The 19444-nt window shown below is 36.1% G+C and overlaps 1 protein-coding gene across 1 annotated transcript in view; it reads right to left on the reverse strand.

Annotated features, from left to right (window-relative positions):
• col4a1 (collagen, type IV, alpha 1) overlaps positions 1-19444 on the reverse strand; it is an 88469-nt gene that overhangs the window by 47815 nt on the left and 21210 nt on the right. Inside the window, exons 2-6 of the mRNA XM_069178974.1 lie at positions 5405-5455; positions 2512-2601; positions 919-963; positions 404-448; positions 167-229 (exon numbers count right to left, since the gene is read on the reverse strand). Of these exons, the coding sequence (XP_069035075.1) occupies positions 167-229; positions 404-448; positions 919-963; positions 2512-2601; positions 5405-5455 (294 nt within the window). The remainder of the gene's footprint in view (positions 1-166; positions 230-403; positions 449-918; positions 964-2511; positions 2602-5404; positions 5456-19444) is intronic.

Raw genomic sequence — 19444 nt, forward strand, 5'->3', positions numbered from 1 at the left:
GTCCACTACTGTGCACATGAAGACTCTCATTACAAACCCAGTAAAAACTAAAGTTTTTAAAAATTAAAAAAATCTGGAGAATCCCTTTTGCGAAAAGACCTGCCCCAAACATGAAATGTTTACTTCTTTGCGCTAAGCGAAAAACAAAATGAATTTTCCAACATACTTTTGTCCCATTGCACCCTGGAATTCCAGGTGGACCAGGAGGGCCATCTTGTCCTGGAATACCCTGTCAAACAAGTTGATATAAACAGAAAAACATCAACACATACTGTACATAAATGAAAGTAAAATTTACTTTGCACTGTTAAAACCTATGAAGCAAGCATATCTATATATTCTAATATACTGTATAGACTATATTCTACATGTAAAATCACAACTCATGTGATTCTTCACTTACTGGAAGGCCTGGGTTTCCTGGAAATCCAGCCAGACCCGTTGGTCCCTGTAAAACAGTTGATTATTTTGTCATCTGAGAATTTTACTTCACTTCAGTTACTTGAATATAAACTAGTTATGATTTCCATGAAAACATAGTGTGCAAATAAGAACAGACATTTATACAGGCACGCATATGGACACCAGGTACAAAAACATAATTAATTGTTTCAGACTAGCATTAGCATCAAAAGCAAATTCATGATTAAGTCTAGTTATTTAAAATGAACAAAAAGTTAAGATTCAGTACTGCGAGAATTTTAAAACTTAAAAAATGTAAATATCATACTGTAGCTTAATACAATATACTATCAAATGTATCAAATGTAATAGAGCAGCAATTAACTGCAAATATCAATATAATATGAATTTCCACATCTTACACTAATATACTGTAGCAGAAAAAGCATTTTCTAAAACAGAAAATGGGAGTTTTCAAAAACAGTTTAAAGAGAGGTTTATTCTGATTGTTCTTACGCGAATTCCTTTAAGACCTGGCATTCCTGGCTCACCAGTATCACCCTGTAGGTATAAAATTCAAAGGTCAAAAATCTGAATTTCACTCAGACAACAAATGTTCAGTTACGATTGGGAAGAAACAAGTCTAGAACTGCTACTTAAAATGACTCCAACCTAAGATAAAATAGCCTTGATCTTTCAAAATGTACTACATAAACCAAGTGACCATATAATTAAATACTTAAGTATAAAAACCTTTAAACAGAACAGTTTTTTGGGAATTACTCCCAAACAAAAGAACATTAAATTTAAAGATAAGTAGTACACCTTTGGTGAAATGGCTGTTTGAACTTGTTAGGCAGGAATATGCTGTATAACCAGCTGATGAGTGTTACAAGTCATGGAGCCATATGGTCACTCAGATCCAGAAGCAAATGTACAGTATGTCTGCATCCAGTATTTTAAAAGGTTTATTTTTTTTTTTAATTAGCTGTGAAGTCGGTTATGAAAGCTGGATCTGAATCTGCTAAAGTAAGCTTGTTGGTAATATTGAGTAGTCCCAGCAGAACATAGGTCATTATACCAGTGCAGAAATGCCTTTCATGTACTGTATAAGCCCAAGATTTTTCTATTTCACACCTTTGCCTTCTGATGCTGAATTTACATGTCAACTCATATTGCCCAGATGGTAAAACGTATTCTCTGTCTACCTCACTGTCAATTCAGAAACAGCAAGGTGCTCCAACCACGGAAGTTCACTCACAAATCCAGGTAACTGTTAGAGATGTCAATGTGGCCTCACCATAACTGTTTTTAAGATATTTTTCTTCCTTTTGAAAGACAAAAGCTGGCAGAAACAGTACTTTTTCACACATATTTCCCCAGACATGTCTCTTCAGTCAGCACTTCTTAGATTGTTTACTAATTGGCGTTCTTTGAACTACTGCGTTATTTAACAAAACTTCATTGGAAGCTATTAATTATCCGATTATTGTGAGGTTAACACAAATGATTAACAAGTCCAACATGTTAAGGTCGCAATTCTGTATAAAAAAATATAATTTTTTCACTGTATTGCTCACCTGCTCTGGACGCAGTATATTTAAACATTGTTGAATGTCGTCTGATTTTCATTAGCACTGCTCCAGAAGTTTATTTACATGTCTTTAAATCCTTGATTCAGCCGTGACACCTGAAGTAATAACTTCTAATACCATGGAACTCTTGTATGCTTTTATTTTGGCATTGTGAGAAAGCAAGATGACACAAAAAGAAATTGTCAAGGGAGCCAGGGGGCTAGCCGTGGTGAGAGACTGGCGAGACAGGAGGACCCTATGCGTAGCGGTAGGAACGGAGCAAATGAGAGGGTTCGGTCTGGGCTCAAGGAGTTGGAACAAGACATGAGCCCTCAGGTAGCAGACGTGGGGCGACCTGGTGAGGCGAGCCTCTCGACAACCAATCCCAATGCCGAGCGAGGAGGATAGGGAGACCCGGAAATATTAAGCCCCAGACAACAAGACACACCGGAAGAACAAGTAAAGCACAGGGAAACAGGGACCAGGAGAGAGCAAGAGCAGAACAGAAATGAAGCAGTCGACTCGGCTCACTTACTTTAGGGCCCATTGGACCAGGGGGACCTTCATGGCCTTGCATTCCAGGAAACCCCATATTACCTTGCAGTCCTGGAAATCCCCTTTCACCCTTTGAGAGACAAAGAGAGAAGAGAGTTTTTCAAAGAACTGGCAGAAAAGCCTGAAACAATTCATACATATTTCACCTTCGGAGTCTGTATGCCTACATTTCAAATCAAGGAAGGCAACCGGTTAACGAATGTAGAGCAAATATCTTTTTTATGGTAGAATTCCCAGCTGGGTCTGGGTGTGGATTCAGGACTGGGACACCCTCTAATTGTGGTCTGCATGTCCGACCCTGTGTTCCTATCATTGTGTTCATGTGATATTTTCCCAGATGCTTCAGTTCCTGCCCACCTAACAAACGCAAGCTGGCTGGATTATTTGGCGGCTCTAAATTAACCATGTGCGTCCCATCCAGGGATGTATTCTTGTTTTACACCAAGCGATTTCAGAATGAGCTTCAGATTGTCAGAATTCTTATTAAACACAGGTAGTTTTCTCATGACGTACAGTATGGCAGAAAAAGACAGGTTCCTCAATTTGACACTAGGTGGTGCTGTGGTTTACACAATCCATCCTGCTCTCATTGAAATTTCTTCACAGTAGTAATGGTATGCTCTAAAAATTCAGAATCATATACCATACAGTTCAGAAAAGGTGGGGTCTGCTTTGAATGTTTAAACATTTCATTCTATTTTGTATATACTGTATAAAGTTAGCAGCCATGGACAGCTGTTTTGCTTTTATCAGATCACATCAGTGTGACACACAGTTCAGTAGCTGGCATTGACCAATGAAACTATTGTACATATGTATGTTACAAGGAACAACTAGCATTGTAAAACAGAAAGCCAGACTGTTAATCTTCACATTCTCTTTATATACTGCGTATATGTGTTCACTCTACATGTGTTTGAGGTATATCATATAAATTCAAATTTTATTTTTTTCTGCATGAAGTATGTCATATGAATTAAAATTAAAGTCTTAAATGGTGCATATATAAAAAGCCTTTATAATGGTGGAGGGAAGGTTTTCATCATTTGATTAATATTTCAAAATAAAAATGTTATTAATAACATAATTAATTATGTTAATAAAGTTATTTTTTACATAGTATTTCTTTCTTGCTACGTCTGAATATACTGTACATTTTGGGTTAATGGACACAAATGTAAAATTCCAAGGTAGCTGTATTTTTGTTTTCTCATGGTTTAGCATCTGATTTTTTCATCTATTTAATTTGGCAATGGTGCAGACAAATGCACATTGTCATGGGCTTCTGTTCCTAGCTCTCTCCCATACTGCGTTCCTAAAACACTTCCAGACACAAAGAACAAATTCTTTCCAATTGAGGGAAAATATTGCTTGAAATTATACAGTACATGGGAACTGGGCTAAATGCCAGAGAACCCATACAACTTCTGGGGGTGGAGGAATGCACACACCACCAGAGAGCAAATACATTCCCCAGAAGACAAAGCTCTGGGATTCTGATGGAGAAAAATGTAAAACATGACATAAAAGACATGACAATGAAGCATGTCTTCAGGAGCCTTGGATGTTATTTCTGAAGCATAATTTTCTTCAAAATAAAGAAGCTGCTCTTTAGGTAACTGAACACAAGACTCCCAAGATCGTTGTTCCTTACTACAGGGACAATTTTTTTTCTGTTTTGAAGAAATGTTACCTGGTACAGGTCCTTTTGTAAGACAAAAAAATAATTTTCCATATTCACAAGCAGACACATAACAGCACCCTCAGACCTGCTGCTCCCTCCAGTTTTCTGTTTCCTAATCCATTCATTTTTGGCTGTTTTGTTTTAGGTTAGTCATTTCCATTATTATATTTAAAATAAGGCAGCAGAGCCAAAGATCGGTATTCAAAAGTTACTGTACTGTATGTACTTGAGGCTTGGAGACAGCAAAAAGACCTGTTGATGTTAAGCAGGGGGAATGGAATTCAGCATACAGAACATCATCCTTCTCTGCAAATGCCCGATTTGGCATGGTGTTCTTCTGTTCAGCTGCTAAACAGCATCTTTTACCACCTCAGCCCACTTCATTTCAGCACCTCATTTTCAGTTTCCCATGTGTATGGAGTTAATTGTTCACAGATAAATGAAGTTTCTTATATAATTTAAAGGATTAAAACAGGAGAAAAGAGAAGAATGAAATCATAAAAAGCATAGCAGCAGGTGTTTTAAAGACGGCACATCAGTAGAATGGTATACAGTTTTATACTATAAACCAACAATCTCAGGCATCAGTCTGATTGGTGCAGGCTTGAACGAATCTATCTGGATTTCCTGAATGTGGTCGACTGTTTACTTCTGTTTAAAAAGCTAATGGAAGTGAAATAAGAAATCTTACCCCCAGAATTAGTGAGTGCATATCTCAGTATGTGAAGAATTATTGCTAAACCCTTGCTAAATATGGGATAAAAGGTAGAATTGTAACTATTATGAGCTCAATAAACATCAAAATCAAAATCCCCATTTTAATAAATCATTCATGTGATCAGTTGATGCGATTAAATTTGGATAATAGCAGGATAATAATAATTTTGCCTACACACCTTACAGTATATTCAGCTTCAATTTAACTTCCACATGTTTCTTTGCACCTTTCATTTTGACACTGCATTGATCCATGTGAATTTTGTCAAATGTTGAATGGGATTTGTGAGATAGGAAGCACCAAAGAAAACCTTACAATGCTTAAAGTCTTAAATTGTTGAACAACAGTTTGTACATTTTTACATGACTCAGACTTTCCTTCTTTTGCCAATTAGAAATGAATCAATTCAATGGCTGTAACAGCAGCAGTAGTAACAGGGTAAATGGTGAGACATACACACAGGGTGCTTACCTTCTCCCCTTTCACACCACTGCAGTCACATTTGCCACACCCAGAGCATCCCTGAACAAAAAAAAACAAGAACACATTTCAGGTTAAGTAAAGGCCTAGTTCTGTTTTATTGTACAAAAAAACAGTTCCAGCAACAGGCTTTTGTATATTATGGTATATCAGAATACAGAGAGAATCTGAAACTTGGCCCATGATCATTTGCTTTATTCATCAGTAATTTCATTACCCTGTAATGGCAGAAACTATTAAGTGTACATCTTCTGAGAAATCTTCTGGGTTCTCCTAGAAAATTAAAATGACTGATTTGTGGGGTGGGAGCCATGCCCCAAATCTCACTCCCTTTCCCAAACCATGTCAGGGAAAAAATAAACTCCAAAACTATGCAATACAGAGACGTAAATAACTAGCAGATGTTTCTGAAGTCTCAGTTCTGTGCAATCTACTGCAATGTCAAAAAGGGCCTGAACATTCATCTGCGCCACAAATTCATTTTTAGAAATTGTAAGATTATTTCTATACAGTATGACCCGACATCTCATCAGAACATTTTCCACCAGATGCCTTTTTACAAACATAGCGGCGACTGTAAATCCTTTTCTCTAAACTAAAAGTAAAGTTCAATCTTGGTATCAAATATTCCATGACCAAATATACCAGGGGCGTTTAACGTACTGTATGCAACACTATAGGTATGCGTGTCACCATGTTACATTTCTGTATCTACTTAATAACATCACCCTGTGTACCTTCAGTGGCAATTTAAAAGAGAAAATTGTTTAATGTTCATGGGTCTCTTAATTAAAAAAACTAAGACATTGAGTAAAAATCTGAGGCACCTATAAAGTTATATACATAAAACATTACATAAAGGTATTATGTTCTCACAGCCCAATACAAAAGCCCTGTGAAAAGTGGAATTCCTATAGTTATGCTATAGTCACGGTTCTTAACACCAAGCCAAGATGAATAGGGGCAGAAATTTCTGAAGGAACAATTTTTCATCTTCAGCCTACCTGACTCCATCAACTAGCCCAGTCAAGTTAACTTTTTTTTTCTCGTTCCTCTGTTAGCTTCCGATTCAGCAGAGCAATAGCAAAACGAGCCTGGGAAATGTGCTGTGTTCATGCTCGGCAGCTGTGCTCCATTCACGTGTTGGGAACTAAGCCAATTAAGTTTTAGCACATCTGCAGAAACATGACTAACAGCAGTCATGGGAGGAGGTTTGCATTATTACCAATGTTATAGTAATTGAATCAGTATGTTGTTTTTGAAAGAGAAATGGGTTCGTTCTCACAATTTTTAATGCACTACACTTCAGATAGGCCTCTATGATAATTCCTATGGTTCTCCATGCTTTCTTTTTTTAAGGCATACAAAATCCAACTTGAGGGAACTATATCTACAATTTGAAAAATACTCCAATCTGCAGTGGAACGGGATATGCAATGTTTGGCATATTTTTCTGCCACTTTTCTAATTACTATTTCTCTGCGATGACAATGTGCAAAGTCTAAATATGCTTTGCTCAAACTTTCTTACAGTTAAAAGATAAGCTGTGTGTATAGTTAGTTTAAACAGCTTGACAGCACACATTCCAGGAATGCCAGAAATTGTAACTGCACAGTACAGAGGCAGCAATAAACAATTTTATTACATAATTAGAACATTTGGGTGACATAGTGCTACGGGTCAGCTAGGTTCTGGGCTCAACTGGTGTGTGTTCTGTGTAGGGTTTGCATATTCATGAGGACTTCCACCAGGGGGTGTGGTTTCCTTCCTATCCAAAGACACATAGGCTGAGTCAAATTGCGTGTCTGCCCTGCAGTGAGTATCCAGGTTGTAGTTTTACCCTGCCAACCTCACCAGGAGTAAGCACCTGTGTGACAGAATGGCTGGAATGATTCATGACATTTTATTTTCTCTTTCAGTCAAACAGTAAAACGCTTGTTAGTGGGGAAACACAATTCTACTTGTGAAAATTCTTGTTCGCTGTAACAGTAGTCTTCACATAGTAAAAGTCCACAAATAACTCATCATTTGGCCACACTTAAAAGTCAATATCAGAACTTGATGTTACAATAAAACATCATGGATAATTTTGACATTACAATAAAACATGGCTGGAGGGAACAACAGGGTTGAATAAAGTAATGGGTATATGTTTCTTCTCAAAGGCAGATTAGACTGGAGATGGTTGAATGGGACAAGCTTCACACATACTGTATGCATCAATAATAACTTGTAAGCTATGGAGCTAAAGTAAGAACCTGTCACCTTTATAGGATCCACTGTATATGAGTAAAATTTCTGAAGACTTAACAATAGGTATATAGTACAGACCACTTAATTCCAACATTGAGACAACAGTGTGCTGTATAATGAAAGGAAGGTATGCAGCAAACATGATATTAATGGGAGGGTTTTACTGAATGATTATTCCTTCTCCCAATTTGTACAGGCACCCACCAGTGGAGATATTAGTATGTTCTTATTAGCATATTCTATTCTATTGTGACTTCACAATCCCAGGACTCTCTCTGGATATAGTTCAAGTTTCAACAGCGGAAGAGCAGTGCAATCCAGGTGTCTAATATCCATCCTTAAACAGCTGCTGAGGTTAATGCCAGAAGTGATATCAGTCTGAGTGGAGCTAATTTGTTCCTGGGATGTTTCACAGTTTTTCATGAACATAAGAATGAGAGTTACTCACAACAGCACATTAAGAGATTCTTTACTCCTCAATATTATGTTTATCTGTCCAAGCTAAAAATGTTTCATCAATAAGATCATGAGACTAAAAGGATCATATGAATACATTCTCTTCGAGCAGCAATAAACAGGCTTCAATTTAAGAGGTCTGTCCATATTTCTCAACATTAAATATCTAGTATTCAGCTGCCCTTCATTCATATACTGAATGAGAATAGCAAAATACATTTTTTTTCTTTATAATAGCTTTATAGAATCTGCTTTTTAAAAAAAAGTACAGTCTGTTCTTTCTCAGTTTAAAACTATATACTGTAGCTATGAAAGCTGGCACAGAACATCCTCAATTTATAAGGCATTAAAGGGTTTATTTTTATGTTAGGTGATGTCATGTGAGGGTCTATACTTTAATGTGATGACAGCAGTCAGTGTCCATGAGTCTGCCAATGGAAGTCAAACAAAGATCCCACAATGTCACAGCTCATATCCTATGGGCAGGGCTAAAACACAATTCTCACTAACACCCTCCTGCACTGTTACACAAATACTAAATGTATTTTGAAGCTCTTTCTGAAAACCTCAAAGCACTGTACAATAACAGACATAATATACAAAAGTAGCCAAAAGAAAGATAAATGGAAAAGCACAGTAACTGACTCAAACAAGGATTAAGTAACCAACTTATACTGTACAAATTCAAGTTAAAATATAGTGAGTTTAAGTGAGTTTTAAAAATGTTGTCAGTTGCATAGTCTCTCAAGGGTTTGTGTAGTGAGTTCAAATAAGTTGTACAGATTTCGTGCTGTATACGGGAAGGCACTGTACAGTAGCCCTCTATGGTCTTTGCCAGACTGGGAACGCCTCAATTAGGACATTCCAGATTAAGAATTGAACTACTGTATACTCATGCAATAAATCCTTAATATAATAATGGACCATTGAGTGACTTATTCAGGATAACCTTACAGTACATTCTAAATTTCACTGAAAAGCAGTACAGAGAACAAGCTGATGCACAGCACCATTTACAGTAATCTGATCTTCATAAAATGAAGCAATGCATGAATATTTCGGCATCAGATTGGCAGAGCAAGTGTCTTTGTGAAACCATGCTACACAGGTGGAAGAAAGAAATCCTAGTGGTGTTCCAAACATGCAATCCCAATCCAGGATCATACGTAACACCCAAGCTTCAATGTTTCCATCAAGGGTTTAATTTCAGAAGGGTTTAGTTTAATGCAGAAACCTCAGTGGAAGTGTCAGATTTAGTCTGCATGTGTCGCCGAAACCCTAAATCGATGATGGTGAATAATAAGAGTCAACATGTCCTGTAAATACAAAAATTAAAGTTCTCAGCACTTAACTTTAGTAAGTAGGACACTACTGGATCTAAAAAAGACAGTGGGTAAAACAAAGTGGATTACAAACAGAAACAGGAGAGATCTGAGAAAACTAAATAATACTAATTATCTGTATCTGTATAGCACTTTTATCTAAAATGATTCCAGAGCACCTCACTTATAGGAGGGGACCAATTTTATCCTGCACTGAAGAACAGCACTCACCTGAGTGATGAGTGGTAGAAAAGCAGATGAAGAGGGAAGAAACTACTTCAACAGTTGAATTAAGAAAACACTGAAGTAGGCCAGGTTGAGCAACACATGAGTGGAAATCACTCAGAACAATGGATTTAAACATACATTCTCTTATGAGTACAGCCATGGGAACTTTACTTACTACAACTTTAGGACCTTGTGAACGGATGGATATTTAGAGACATAAAAATAAAAAAAATGATTGGCTTTCTAAAGTAAATCAAGCCCTGTTTTTTGTGTTTTTAGCTTGGATTTCACAATGAATTTTCTTCTGTATGAAACTCTGATCTTCAAAAACTCTGTCGGGTTCAGAATTGTGCATCAAGGGTTTCTACAAAATATCTCATTAGCTAATTCATTGTTTTCAGGAATGCAGAAATGATTTCTGTTGGTTCTTAAATTGTCAGCATTCGCTTAACTGCTTCTGACGTCAACAGTGAAGTCTTCATCACAATATGTGGTATAAAGGCCCATTTTATTATCTCCGTATTTGGTGCAGTAAGGCTGTGCTTGACAATCACAGTGGCAGTTATTTTGGAAATTGCAATAGATACAATCTTGGTATAATGAAAGGAAAAACTGCGTAATTAATACTCTTATGATGGTCAAGGAAGGGTACCATGTGCGGTCATAAACATTCAACGTCAAAGCCAAATGTTTAAAGGAGACTGGGTTCAGCCTTATTTATCAACCAGTCATTTATTTTTATTTTATAATTAAATTAATTTAAGTTTTTTAAAACAGAACATACATAATATTTTGACAACAGAGATGTACTGTAGAACTGGAGAACAGTGGATCGGAAGATTTAAGTGCCTCCTTGTCTGTTTCTCTTCAGTAAAGGTTGCCAAAAGTACACAATAAGAGAACACAGAATGACTTTAGGGGATGGTTTATTGATTCTAATGTCAATAGCAACCATCCACTGTAAATGAGCATTCATTCACAGACATTTGTTCGGAGAAGAGGATGCATTCTTCTTAAATCACAGTTGAAAAGGAAATTTTCCAAACCATCTTTGGAACATTTTCAAAGGCTCGAAGGTTTTGTTATATAGTTTCTAGATTATTGCCTAAACACATTTTCTTGTTTAATGTCTTTCTTGTTACATATCCACTAGTTAAGCTTGTTGTTTTCCATTGTAAAGTAGAGCTTCAGGGGAAAAGGCTTTTGAATGGCCTCTTCTTTTTGTAGCCTTCCTCATGTTCATATGACTCCTCATGGGTAGCATATGAGTGTTGCAAATACCAAGCAACACAATATTTTGTGTCTGAACCAGCACCACATCAGTTTGTGTCTCTATGGTGTAGCAGTCCGACAGTCTGACTAAAATCTGATGAATTGTAGGGTTGCCCCAGTCTTCACACATAAAGAGAAACAGTCCTTCTAATAAACTATATCTACCATGTGATGAAGCCTCCTTGAAGGGTATAAGTACTGTAGTTCTTGTACATTTTGAATTCTAGTACATTTCTCTATATTGTGAATACAAATGAACTTTGCTCATGAGTCACAACTGTTCACCAAGGTAAAAGGATAAGTGGTGTGGCACCACAGTGTATCTTAAAGGGGAGATCATCAACTTCATGGAAGGTGGAAGGGATGAAAACATGTGCAGTAAATATGGAATAGAGTTTGGGTTCAACTTAAATGACAAGATACCCCTTGAAAGTACAGTTTTCAAGTCTCCAAAAAGGCCAGCTTAAAGTCTTGTGTTCCTCATCTGAGGAAAAAAAAACAGAACTGCAGGAATCAGATCATCTCCAAGGGCTTTAAATTCAATCAAGCGCACAAGAAAAAGTAAAATGATTAAAGAAATGAAAGAGCATACTGTGTATCATAGAAAAGGTCTTTCTCAGTGAGACAAATAGCTCAATAAAGCTCTACAAGCCATCTCTATGCTCTAATTAAACCATCAACACAAAAAAGACACCCAATGTTTCTAGAAGAAAATTATAACTTGTGCAAAAAAAACACTTTTTGGTTTGTTTTTTATCACTGTCATTTCCGCTGAATTTCTGGGGTGGCTTAAACTCCTGCTACTGGTAACATCAATATCTTTTGATTTCCCTTCTAATTCCACTCTAATGTGTAAATACCACTCTACGTTGTTTAATTCAAGTTTCCCATGCAATTTTAGATTTCAGGTTGCAAAAAGCTTATTTAAAGGTAAATGCCCATTAGTCTTTACTGCTGTCCAACTTGGTACAATGTTGTTACACTGTTTGTAGAGGGCAGTGGACAGCGTGTGGACAATTTCTAGAGTATTATTAGTAGTAGTAATAGAATTATTAGAGCACAATGAAAAACTCCACCCATCAATTTTTTAACCTCTTTATCCAATACAGAATCGCAGGAGAACCAGGGCCTATTCCAGAAAGCAACAAGCACTAGGCAGGGTACACCCTGGATAGGGTGGCCAGTGTATCACAGGGCACACACTGATCACACCTGGCGCAATTTTCCCAGAAGCCAATTAACCTACCAGTATGTCTTTGAACTCTGGGAAACAGAGCACACGGTGACAACCTTCGAGATTATGGGAAGGGCACATACACTCCACGCAGAGAGCACCCTGGGTCCAGATTAGAACTCAGGGCCCCAGTGCTGCAAGGAACTAAGGCTAACCACTGCACCACCGTGCCACCCTGCATTGAAGAACTCATTCCGTTAAAAAACATTCTTACATGATTCCAACAAAAACGTTTTAAAATCAATACCACCTTCAATTTTTTTTTAATCCGAGTGTAGGAAGAATTAAGCCAACCAAGTGGTACAAAACAGACTCAGTATGAAAATCAGTGTGATTGCTTTACCATTCAGAAATAACAATAAATACACATTATAACATGGGGAATATTCTGCAAATGAATTCACTTAGTAGACTGATGTGTAACATGACTTTCTGTTTGTGGTCAAATGAATAAATTCATCCTGTTTATAAACAATGTTTCAATAAGATTATACTTGCAAAATCCAACTTTATGTTATACCGATTAAGGTATTCAGGCAATATCACATGATTTTTTCCTGAATGCCTTTTAAAAAGAATGATGACATCTTGATCTTTGTAAAATTGCCCTATGAGTTTAGTTGATAAATTCAAACCAAACTTTTGTGTTCTTTTATAACCGCTGGCACAAGAACAAACTATTGCACTACCTTTTTTCTATACAGCTTTGTAACGTACAACTGGAGATTGTAAATACCTGCCTCCAGACTGCATGAAATCTGGGCAGGAGATGAAAAGACTTCGAATTGAAGTAGTGTACTGTATCTCAGTTACCATCGTTAGTGTTGCAAAGATAGCTTTGCCAAGCGTTTTAAATATTTCAACAGAACCAGCAAGGAGGTACTGCACATGAAAAGGCATTAAGCCTTCATTCTGGTTTGTAAAGGCAGTATCTGTAAATATTTGCTAATGCAGTAAAATTAAAGCTAGACATTCCAATAAAATACAAAAACATTCCTTTGGGGGAGATATAAATACAAAATTAGAGTGAATGATGTTAACATTATAGCCATCCCTAATAAGATCTGCAATATATATTGGCCTATGACATTGAGATCAAATTTTAAATCATAACTGTAATACCTATTAAGAATTAATCAGCAAAGCTGTGCTGTTTTGTAACTGGGTGGGGGTTAATGTGTCATAGGGGGAAAAGTGACATTCATGCATTCATTTGTTTCGATTGCCTGTTTTTTTCTGTTAATCCAGAATCCAGTACTACTGTAGGTGGGCACTAGATTTAAGCTGCCAAAGAATTGTGTCTGTTGGAAAGTCAATCATAGTGTAGTTCAACTGTTCGCAAAGACATAATGTTATGTGTCAAAGAGGTTTTACATCTCATAAATAAGCTTAAACCTAGAGCTGAAACAAATACCATTACAGTAACCACATTCTGAAGTAGAAAAGCATGAATGGATTATTCTACTGCAGCCTTATCCATGTAGGGACAAACAGAATTAATATTTTTAGGAATGAAAATCTGTTTTGCAAAAAAAGACAAAAAGGGCATAGAAATGTAATTCTTGATCTAAATATGAAACCTAGGTTTGAAATTAAACACCTGAGATCCAGACATCTACTGTCCAAGGTCAAATTATTTTGATAAATACAATTCCTCAAGTATTATTAATAATAGCCCATATTATTAATAAGATAAAGTTACTTAAATTAGCACTTCTTCATCCCCACAGGATCCCAAAGCATTTTATACAGATTAGACCTACATTAACTGCAAATCAAAAAGGGAGATGCACAGCAACCATTATGCATCAACAACAGAGACATGATTAAATAATGGGAAATCATTTCTGCAATTGAATTAAGGTGGAATTTTAAGGAGATCAAATTGTTCCAGATCTGAATGGAATTTTGCCAAGACACCATGGCTGACACCCCTACACTTTAAGAACGTGGTTTAAGGACCCTTCATTAAGATTGGCATTTCCTACAGCACAGTGTCTCCAGTCACTATAGTAAGGGCTTTGGTTGGACAATTCTGTTTGACGATTGCCACCTACAATTATATCGTTATTAATTTCTTTAGATACGTGATTCCATATTATATTCCCGATTAATCAAATTCTAAAAAGTATGCTTTTGTTTACTGCGATAACAAGCATATTCGCAGAAAAGGTTAAAACATTATAACTTTTTACACAGTATATAAACTTAATGTAGTCAGAAGGAGCATGTAAAAATGTTTCCAAATAAACTTTTAATCATTTTAAACTGTGTATTACAGCACATTAATCATTAAACATTAAAAAGTCTGTATATTTTATAAAAGCATGATTGCTCAGTTGGAAGAAAGTACACAACCTACCACCTTTATCATAATTATTTTAATTATGCAGCAATATTTTATGCATCAAAGTCTTTATGGAAGATTTTACTAATAGTATTAACCTAGGACAGGCTGTAAGCTCAAAGTATTACTTTGGTCCACTTTCTTTGTAGCCGTCTGCATCAATTTAACTGTTGCGACACGAAAATACTTTATTTTTATATTGACAAAACATAACACCACAGCATTTCGTTGATCCGATCACGTATTCGTTTCCAATCATACAAAGTAAGTTTTGAGAATCTCTGATTCACCATGCCTTTCACTTGCTCATAAACGATATTAATTTAGGAACATAAATATATTATGTAATCTGTATACGGCTGGTATTGGTAGTTTAAATAAAAAGTACACACCAGTATTCCACTTTCTTCCTAAACATTTTAATTATTTCATTTGGTTACATGTGGGTATAGAAGTTAAATTCTTAATTGGAAAAAAGATTGCCCTTCAGCAGTGGCCGGGATTTGAAACCAGGCATTTTCTGGCGTCAGCTCAAATGCCTTACATGAGAGGTTAAGCTTTACTAGCTCCACCTGGCGGTTTTACAAGGTGATTCCGGATACTATTATCATATGCGGCATGACACGGTATGACTCAATTTGATGCGTTATGACGCATCAACACGCGCCACACCTACCGCATTTTACCGCAGTTATTATTAATTATTATTATTAATAAGTAATTATTTTTAAGGCATGCAAAGTCATGTACATATATTTAACTGGATATATTAATACATCTAAGTAAAGAGCATTTTGTCTGTATGTGGGAAATTAGTATCAATAATTGCTCTATTGCATTAATTCTAGGTTTTGCTACTACACATAATGAAAGAAACATGTAAAGCCCCATAGATCATGGTTTCCATGTGTACAGTTTAGCTTTATGCCTCTTAAAAGAAAACCCCTGCACACAGTTTAATTTGATGGGCTTAGAAAAAGAGAAGTAAGGCAGAGCTGGAGGTATATTAAAACAATCTGGTGGCGTCTATTGCATGCCTGATGCTACAGTTTACAGGCTGCGGTTCAGACTCCCTGTGGGTAACATAACCCACTGGGGACCACAGCTCAAGGCGTCTGTGGAAATGCCACACGTCCCTGCAGCACATGAGATATTGTGCAACCTCCTGGAACAGCCAATCTGAAAGGTCAGTGCAGTCCATTTCCCTGTGGCCCTCGTTTCTTTTTCAGGTTTCATTAGCAAACTAATGACCATATGTATAACATGTCTGAGACACACTTTAACAATAGTACTGTTATGGTACAGTACTGTACACTTGCCTCTGTCACACATTTTATACAATAATTCTCTCGAGATGCATTATCTCGTATTGAGCATTAAGCAATGATTAAGCATATTTTGAATTTATTGTATTTATTGTTTAGTGCTTTAACACATGAACTTTCATGAAAAATTAAGACTGTATGCATATGTGTTACAAAATTAACTGTGCTGCAGGCATATAAAATAATTACTAATAATTCAATCTTACTAGTGAAAAATGCTTGCGCTACAAGAAACAGTTCTTGCATGCTTTTTTGCAGGTTTAGGTCTGAATCTGTGAGTTGCAAACATACAGTGCACCATTACACTGACTGTTTTACAAAATCAAATCATCATCTCTCATTTGCAATGTTTTATATGCTCCCATTTTCTATTTTGTTTTACGGATGAAAAAGCAGGTACCCATCATTATAAATTAGATTAAATATACAGTATAATGTAAAGCATTTAAACAAATCTGAAATTTAATTAAACAAGATACATGAAAACCCTTTCAATAGATTTTAAAGATGCACCATTTGTAGAAAAAAAATGGCTTAAATTACATCCTCAAAAATCCTGAACAACTCTCAGTTTTTAACTGCAAGCTTTGTGGAATGTTTAAATCATTTGAAACAGCCTGCAGGATTTTTTTAACAGTGCTTGCATTGTTGCTTAAACGGAATTCAAATGGAAGTTTGAGGCATTCAAGATCACTGCTTTGTCCAACGCCCTCAAAAGCACTCTGTGTCAAGTGTTTCAAGGAATCCATATGTAACGTTTTTGTCTAGTAAGGCATGCCATGCCCATCGAGTTACATAATAAACAGAAAGACAAAACATTGGTTAATGCATAGCATTTTAATTTTTTAACAATTTCTGGAGAACTATTAAAATAAAATTTGGAAAAACTAAAAAAATATTATTGACTTTGGTTTTGCGTGTCCTTTTTCAAAAAAGTTAATAACTGCTGCAAATCATAGTTTCTGGTATTATAACTACTATTTGAAGTCATGGTATTGGTTTCTTCTAGGAAATGCCTTAAATTTGCGCTCAAGCCACACTTTAACCAAGACACCATCAGTCTGGACATACTGTACACTTGCTAAACTGGCAATGTGACGAATCACTGTACCGGCATTCTGTCCTTCTGAGGTACTGCTGGAGTCTGCTTTACTGCCATAATTGGTAGATGACTTGGGAAGTTTTAAACATCACAGACAATCTTGACAGTTTCTAGGCCTGGCTGCAAAAGTCATGACAAGTCACTTTCTTCTGGTAATTCATTAATCTAGGCATCCAAACTGCAAGGCTGGATCTTTCCTGGTTACACATTTAGTTAGGGAACTCCACTTGCTACGTACAGCACACTGTATCTTATACAGTATGCATTAGAATCTACTGTGTAAAGTTAAATATGCTGAAATTGTATTTATTGAGCAAGGCCCTTAACCCCAACTGCTCCAGGGGCGCCGTACAATGGCAGACCCTGCGCTCTGACCCCACACTCTCTCCCTGTCTGTGTGTCTCATGGAGAGCACGCTTGGATATGCGAAAAGATCATTCCTAATGCAAGAAATTGTAAAGGGTTAATAAAGTGATATTATTTAAAATAAATTAATAGTATTTGAAAACACCTACAGTACTTTATATAAAAAAGAAAGCTCTATACAAAAAACAAAAATGGAATGAACTAATTTTTACTTTCAGATTGCAAGACTATCAAAGTTAACTTTAAATGCTACTTTAAAGAAATAATTTGAAATGAAAATGCTTGATACTCCAGCCTTAAACCTTGTTTCCGGCTTCTGAGACACTTAAATGTAATGGACTTTCTATCACTTGGTAACATGCCTGTCTGATAGAGGGATGCATGTGTGTCTATACAGGTAAAACACTTCATGTTATGGAATACCTTATTATTTTAACTCTATTCATGAATAAACAAGCATAAAATTAGGAAATATTGATTATATGAAAGGGTCTAACAATGTTAATTGTATGTTTTGTTCTTTTTAAACTTTTTAAAGAATTTTGTCCATCTAAAGCCTTCCCACATGACTTGAGCAATTTTATAATCATTAATACAAACTACTATACAAACATTTTAAAATTGCAAACCTTTAGACAAAGGAAATAATAGTATCACGAAAATGACAGACTTGTTCTCAAAGAGAATGATATTTTGGGGGATATCTTTGCTTTATTTCTGTCCAATTCTAATTCTTGAATTGTTCCTAAAACCTGTAACAATTTTTGAAAAAATCAGGCTTGCTCTTTGCTCTCATCTTTGTGTTATCAGAAAGCTGGTGTACTATGCTACTATGGGAAGGGATGTAAAGTCTCTATAAAGCCAACAATAAACTTTGAAGACATTCTCACCTGGCAGCCAGATTTAACTGTACAGCTGGACAATGAAAAGACATGTAGTCATTCAGTGTTCAGAGTCATGATGTGCTAGAGTTGAAGTTGAAGCCAAATATAAAATATACTATAGTATTAAGCAAATTCTGCCCAGAAGCCAAAGATACATTGCAATTTCATATGGGGAAAAATAAAAAATACTTACAGTAAACTAGTAACTGTATGGCCACAGTTTTCAAAATATATTTTATGTAATTATATCCAATTATACTATACCTTCCACACATTATCCTTAAGGAATGATAACCTTAATGAAAATTAGAATATTTTCCCCTATAAAGTAATTTACAAAATGTTATAGCTAATTCTAATAATCCCTGCACTAAAATTTTAAGCGATCTGGCTCTGTAGCTGCAGTTTGTGGGCAAAGTGACTTGATGTCCAATGCCTAAAGCTTCCATCACCAGTGAAGAAAGCCTTATAGTTACAGATGCCATGTAGAAATTTAATAAAGATGTACTCTACAAGATGTACTCTGCATAAACAAAATAGTGTATTAGTCTTATATTTGATAACTTTGGTAACTTTCTAGATACAATACTTTGAGTAAAGTCTTTTAGAATTCCTTTATTTTCTGTGTATTCATTGCCAATATGCCAGTGCCCATATGGAGAAAGTTAATTTTACAAATATGTCTTAGATTTATTTATGCTTATAAGAAGGAAGACAAAGTTCAGTTTCGTCCCTGATCACATGAATTGCTGTCACGTTTTTACTTTATAAACTTTCTTCACGTTTGTGGGAGTATAACACAAAAACACCATTCGTACTGTAACCCTCATGAAAGTCTTACTTTATGATTACTTATATTAACATTTTAGAATATGCCTACAAACAGCACTGCGCAATCAGCAAAAGTTGTTTCAACTGTAAGGCCACCATTTAACCAGTTTTTAACAAAAAAATGTCCAGTTTTTAGCTGCAGGGGCATGTCCATCATTTGTACAGTGCACCATTACACATTTTTCATGGGTTGTTTCAGCTGTGTATTTATTAAGGGTACTCCTGCTAGCTCTTCTATTCCCTTAAAAGTGTAGCTTAGCTGTCTGGTCTGCCTGTAACCCAGTATGAAGACAGATGGGATGTGACTCAGCTCCATCCCCTGACCTACAGCATTTCTGTGGTGTCACCATAACCAACATTCTAGCTACTAGAGAACCTCTGAGGTTTCTATAACATCTGTATGGTGTTTCT

Source organism: Lepisosteus oculatus, chromosome 15, assembly GCF_040954835.1.
Source record: "Lepisosteus oculatus isolate fLepOcu1 chromosome 15, fLepOcu1.hap2, whole genome shotgun sequence".
NCBI lineage: Eukaryota > Metazoa > Chordata > Actinopteri > Semionotiformes > Lepisosteidae > Lepisosteus > Lepisosteus oculatus.